General features: G+C 31.9%; 1 protein-coding gene across 1 annotated transcript in view; it reads right to left on the minus strand.

Moving 5' to 3' along the window:
- The window catches only part of LOC106458056 (adhesion G protein-coupled receptor L3-like), an 85,808-nt gene that overhangs the window by 46,638 nt on the left and 32,215 nt on the right, over positions 1–6,955 (minus strand). The window contains exon 5 of the mRNA XM_022384190.1: positions 4,256–4,395. Within this exon, the coding sequence (XP_022239898.1) occupies positions 4,256–4,395 (140 nt within the window). The remainder of the gene's footprint in view (positions 1–4,255; positions 4,396–6,955) is intronic.

Raw genomic sequence — 6,955 nt, forward strand, 5'->3', positions numbered from 1 at the left:
GGTGTGTAATTTATTATAAAATACTAAGCTAAATACGTAATTATCTGGCTTTTGTATCTTTAATCTGAATCGAATAGAAGTAAGTTGTTAGTGGATATCAACATAAGATGAGTTTAAGTTATATTTTCCCACTGACCCTGTCTGAACTTTTGAACAATTTCTGTATGTCACCACAATTTATTCTAAATGAGCAGTGAGCACAAAAAGTTTTTGTTGTAAAGTGTGATGGAGTCAGCGAAATACAAGAATTGTATATTAACTTTTTAGTTTATAAACTATGAAAAAAGTCTTACATGCTGAATTGAAATGAGCAAGTAGTAATATGGACATAATGTACAAAGTTTGTATGAAAGCCATTCTAGTATTTCATAAACTAAGATGTTTATATAAAAGTATATTTGTGTATCCTGAAGTTTGTTAATAAATGTTTCAGTATGCTTGTTAATTCTGAGATTTTACTTAGTTTTGTGGATAATCGTTTTAGTATGTGTGACAACAACCTTATTTAGAGTTTGTGATTTTACTTACATACATTGCTGATAGCATATCAATATGAAGACTCGTATTAGATGGTTAAACACATTTGTTAGAAACATTGATAATCAGTTCACGGAGTCTAATTGAACAGAAAATATACAAGAATTGTACACTAACTGAAATGCACACATGCTATCAAATATTGAGAAATATAATACATATTTGGTGTTTTCTATTACTATGTATAGTGAAAGATCCAGTTAACTACTTTACTAATGCTTAAATTCACTGCCATACAAAAGCTGACCATCACTAGTTAAATTAAAGCATGGTGAAAATTAAATTTATAATCTACTGTTTTTGAACTTATGTAGAAAATATATGATTATGTAGATTTTGAACAATTTATAGTCAATATTAAGTATAATGTAAATATATGTATTATACTTATATCTTGCTAATGAATGTATAATCATAGATAACAAAATATACAATGTATCATGATTAACTTGTTCAACTTTTGTTTTCAGAAAATCTTTTCTGTCATACTGAACTTTGAATTTTATCACTCTCCTCTATTAGTAAATGGTCGAAATACCACCAATAGGGTGATTGTATGTGTTGACCTTTCTATCGTTTGCATTCAATGTTATTGACTCCAGATAGAAGCAGAAATAACACCTATATGTAGTAGTTCATTTAATGTTCAAAATGAAAATATCCACAGAAGGGTAAGAATATAATTTTCTACAATAGTAATTGTTAAACATAGTTATTTACATAGATCCTTTAAAATTAAGCTTTAGCAGAAAAAATCAACTTATAAAACTAAACATGAAAATTGTTATATATTATTTAGATATTTATATAAGCATCCTTTTCAGGATGGATAGATGTTATGTAAAATATTGAATATAGAAAAAAAACCTATAAAACAAATAGAAGCACTGTCAGCCTTATTACATGTGTAATAAGCGTCATTTTCAGGGCGAACAGATGTTATGTAATATATCAATTATAGAATGAATTAGCGATAAGTGTTTTACATATAAAACATAGTAAATGCAAAAAGTATACCATGCAAGATAAATATATTAAACACTATAGAACTAATGAATTAGTGAATTGTTTTATATATAACACAAAAAATAATTGTGAAAGTATGTAAGGTAAGTTATTGGATATAATATTTGCGTCGTTCAAATAATAGATAATATGTATGATATAAACTGACATATGTAACAGTGTTATAATAATTATCTTATTTAAATAATGGATTTATTTGTAAAAGCGAAACAGCAGATGTGTTAAAACACTACAGAACTATCGAAACACTGTCCGACTAGTAACACCATCCGTCGAAAGACCTTGTAATAATAATACCAGCACCATTAGCCTTTGTAAAACATATGTAAGTGAAACTATAAAGTAACTGTCAACATGTATGAAATGAAACTGTTAACTTTTAGTACACATAATTAAATCTAGACATTGATGACGTAATCATATATTGAAACACCTTACGACGAGCTCATTATGCTATTGAACTATCCACCTGGTAATATCATCTGCCTTTGTAAATAATATTCAAAATACAAGTGAAAACTATAAAGTTGATAAGATTGAAATTGTAGATTAAATCGTTTACTTATAAAGCTTTATCGTAATTGTGGTAATTGTAAAACATTGTTATGTAAATTAGATTAAATTATCAATTTTAAAACTTTGATTGTTGCTATAAAGTTGATGGCATGTTGGTCAGCATCACCCTCTGATGGTTAACTTGCGAACTATTTACACAGTTATCATAACAACGCGCCCTCTTTTGCCTCTTCGTGACCAAACAACATGTCCTCGTGCAATGATGTCACCCTCCCGAGCAATTTGCACCTGGTAACACGTTGTGTGGTGAGTAGCACTGAAACTACATGTATTTTGCATATTGTGCAAGAGGTATATAACCCTCGGTTGTGTATATTACCTAACAGATGTGTAACTATTGGGTAATATATATATATATATATATATATATATATACGTAATAGTTATCTAACCCTCTGTTGTGTATATATATTACGTAATAGTTATGTAATCCTCTGTTCTACATATTATGTAATAATTATGTAACCCTTATTCAGCGTTCTTTGATCTCCACTGAGGTGGCATCCTCTGAGCAAAAGACAGTCCCCCTAACTACTTTAGTACAATAACAAAAAAAAAAAATAACGAATCCGCAGTTTTAATTAAAAACCAAAACCAGACAGAAACCGTTAGTCTTTAAGCAGCCTTTTATGTATGCATTAGAAATAATAGTTCTGTGTGTCACACGTGCTTCACATGATATGGTTGAACTGATCGATCCTTTGACCACGTTTGACGGAATCAACATTTCAAGACCCCAGTTCATGTTTGATTCAATCTCTTTACAACAGTTTTTCTCCTTCGTTGGTCATCAGCAATTGACAGCCAAAGATGTTTCTACTAATAATCATATTTTCTTTCGATTATCATCACTGATAACTTTCCATGTTAAGTAACTATTTCTAGTCTGTTAAAAAAATGATCTATATCAACAATTTTCTTGCTTATCCCTTTGTTTTTGCTCTTATATGATGCCTTGCAAATTAAGTATAAAATGACTATATGTCAACATTTATAAAACTTAAGGCTATCCAAACAAAAAAATAATATGATTCCTCTAGACTTCATGTGTTGTATAAACTCATGGAGGTTCCTAATAAAGTAACTTGTCAGCGCATATTAACATCTAATAAAGCAAACTAAGACGAATATTATACTAAATACACATTAGCAATTAAACAATTTATATCTAAAATAAAGATACTATTAACTTATACGAAGTAACTATGCTATCAGAGTAACATACTAATGCACATCATTTACAAAATAAATACTGAAAGAGAGTATAAGAAATTAGATGTTTACTAGATTAACACGCCAGCCGAGACGTTTAGATATGTACCAGGTTAACACGCCAGCCGAGACGCTTAGATATGTACCAGATTAACACGCCAGCCGAGATGTTTAGATATGTATCATGTTAACACGCCAGCCGAGACGTTTAGATATGTACCAAGTTAACACGCCAGCCGAGACGTTTAGATATGTATCATGTTAACACGCCAGCCGAGATGTTTAGATATGTATCATGTTAACACGCCAGCCGAGACGTTTAGATATGTATCATGTTAACACGCCAGCCGAGATGTTTAGATATGTATCATGTTAACACGCCAGCCGAGACGTTTAGATATGTACCAGGCTAACACGGCAGCCGAGACGTTTAGATATGTACCAGGTTAACACGCCAGCCGAGACGTTTAGATATGTACCAGGCTAACACGCCAGCCGAAACGTTTAGATATGTACCAGTTTAACACGCCAGCCGAAACGTTTAGATGTGTACCAGGTTAACACGCCAGCTGAGACGTTTAGATATGTACCAGGTTAACACACCAGCTGAAACGTTTAGACATGTACCAGGTTAACACGCCAGCCGAAACGTTTAGATATGTACCAGGTTAACACGCCAGCCGAGACGTTTTGAAGAATGAAATATCAAAAGAAAGCATTTACTAGAAACTTAAATATAATATCAGAAAAGCATGATAATATAGAGACTTTAGTGACCAATATTAAAATTATTTGGGATTTCAATGAGAACTCTATAATGACCACATAAACAGTGAACTTATTTCAAATACTAATACATAATAAATTAGAATGATTTAAAAGATATGATGTACAGCTCATTTACCTGTTTGAGAAAGGTTAGTAGGTACGGTGTTTGTTGGCTTCTTTACTTCACTATCTTCACATACAAGTATCACGGCTGTGTTAAACGTGAATGTGTTTTTTTCCTGTTCCCCCTTAAATTTCCAATAGCAGTTGTTGACACTGTGTAAAACAAATCGATAAAAGTCTTACTTTACATAATAGGCAGTTTTCTTGTAAATATAAATTATTAGTGGTAAAAAACGCCCATAAAAACCGCAAAACTGAAAATTTGTATGTATCTCCCCATAGCCCCAATGAACCTCCAAATCAAACTTGGTGAACATCTATCCACAGGAGGTGAGTTAGTGGTAAAAAAACGCCCATAAAAACCGCTAAACGCAAATCTGAAGATTCGTACATACCCTCGCATGGACCTAATGAACCTCCATACCAATTTTGGTGCAGATCCACCCACACTCTGCGAAGTAGTTACATGAACATACAACAGACTGTATCTATTTATATAGATACTAAAAAAACACATGCATGTGTTCCTGCAAAAATAGGATGTGCACATAATAATTCTGTCGTCACGTGTTGTAAGCTGATAAACTCTGTATGTAAGTAAATACACACACACACACACACATACACGTAAACATCCTACAGTGATATCGCCAATGATGGGATATTAAGACTAGATAAATATATAAGTTGTGATCCTCCTATACAACAGTGAACACATAAAGCACCAAAGGACATTATTACAACAAGAAACATTTACTCTAAAAATATAGTCTGAGCGTTTATTGGTTTATTTTACTAAATGACGTTTTCTCATTCACATATTTTGAAAGTAACTCCTGTATTTGGAACAAAGCAGATTTCATGATGATTGAACTAAATAAACTTTTTGGGTGTTTTTTGTTTTTATTTGAACGTATGTGGGAAGTTAGGGGTGCTGTCTCGAAGTTTAAAATGTTAGATTATATATTCATTATTTATGTATTACATTGAACGTTTGTCGATATTTCACGCAAGGCTTATTTATGTATTTAGTCCGTACATTTTGATAGTCTTTCAGTGCTTTTGCATGATATTTACTAATAGTTTGCTGAGAGTAAATATGAAACTAATCGCTTCAGGAAAAGTTTGTTTAGTCTAGTATTGAAATTAAAAAAAGCCTGTAGTGTCGGTTGGTATAATTATTTTTCGATTTATTTACGTTCAAAATTTTATTGTAAACCTTTTGAAAACTTTGTAACAAGAACTGTGCTTAAAGAATTTTTTTACTCACATTTATAAATAACCACTTGCTGCTTCATTATATGAGGGTTGTTTAAGCAATATTACAACGCTTTTGGACATGCAAATCATCAAGTCATATTAATACCACAGCCGATATAAAGTCGTGGTGGAACAACATGTATAAGTAATATATTTGCCCCTTGTATGGCAAGTCGATGGTAGTGCTATGTAACCAAAAATTGTAAAACATTGGACGCTTTTCGAAAGGGTATGTAAAAGCCCTTTCCGACGCAAAATATTCATGCACACATATCATAAGGATGCATTCAGATCAGAGATTTAGCATTTGAAAAAAATTGGAATATGGATTAACTTGAGAAACCAAGGTCATCCAGTAAAAACTCTGCAACAAGTCGTACCTTAGCTGTGACAAGCAACATAAGACGTCTCGAGACAGATGAGAATCCAAGAAGATAAAAATCAGTATCAAGAGCCGTCCATCTGCCCCACATAACAGCATGCAACATAATTATAAAGGATAGCATCTGAAACAGTGAAGTGGGTTTTAATGACGTGGTAAGGCTCTCAAAATCGTTTTAATATAACGTACGTAACCTCTGTAGAAACTACTATAATAAAATTTTTAAAAGCAATTTAAAATAAAATATATTCTGAATGAATAATTAACAGCCCTTCAATTTATTCGGTTTTGAATATAAAACGTGTAACGAATTTATTATTATGTATTTATTTTTAGTATGAATTTGTATTTAGAAATATGCATGACTTGTAGTATCGGATATGTGTTGCATATAACGAATTCGTTATATATTTATTTTAATGTCAACGTTTGTTTCAAATAAGTTTATATTTGAGCGCTTGTCCAGCTTACTGTGTTAGTTACGTATGGCGAAACACTCGCCAATTCTCCAAGGTTGTAGAATATTCGTGAACACAAGAATCAATAATATATCCACTTCCGTAACCAGTTAGATATAGAGCCTATAAAAAGAGCAAGGCCAAAAAAGAGAACATATAAGTCTGCTAGAAAACTGTTATAACTGGGTACGCTATAAACTGTGATATTGCTAACCCATACCAACCGGAAATATATACAATATTTGACCAGGAACAGTTATAAATTTCGAACATCAGTGAATTCTCATCAAACGTTAGTATCTTTCCAAAAATATTACCGGTTTCTCATCGGATATTAGTGGTTTTATGAAAATATTATCTTACTTCAATGGTCCAACAATTCAGTGCCTGACAAAGCTAGCTAGCTTCCCGACAATTGTACGTACATCGACTTCAAGTTAACTTGCTGGATATCAAGAAGACTCTGAACTAGGAAGACGATTTTAGGTTATTTGTAAGTTAGTGAAATTTCTGTTTATAAAACTTTGTTTGTAATAATTAATCATAATCGTTGCCTAATAGTGGTCACAAGTAAATAGACACCACCTTTTTCGTCATTTAACTGATTTATGCT

The sequence above is a fragment of the Limulus polyphemus genome, unplaced genomic scaffold (genome assembly GCF_000517525.1).
Source record: "Limulus polyphemus unplaced genomic scaffold, Limulus_polyphemus-2.1.2 Scaffold410, whole genome shotgun sequence".
NCBI classification, from domain to species: Eukaryota; Metazoa; Arthropoda; class Merostomata; order Xiphosura; family Limulidae; genus Limulus; species Limulus polyphemus.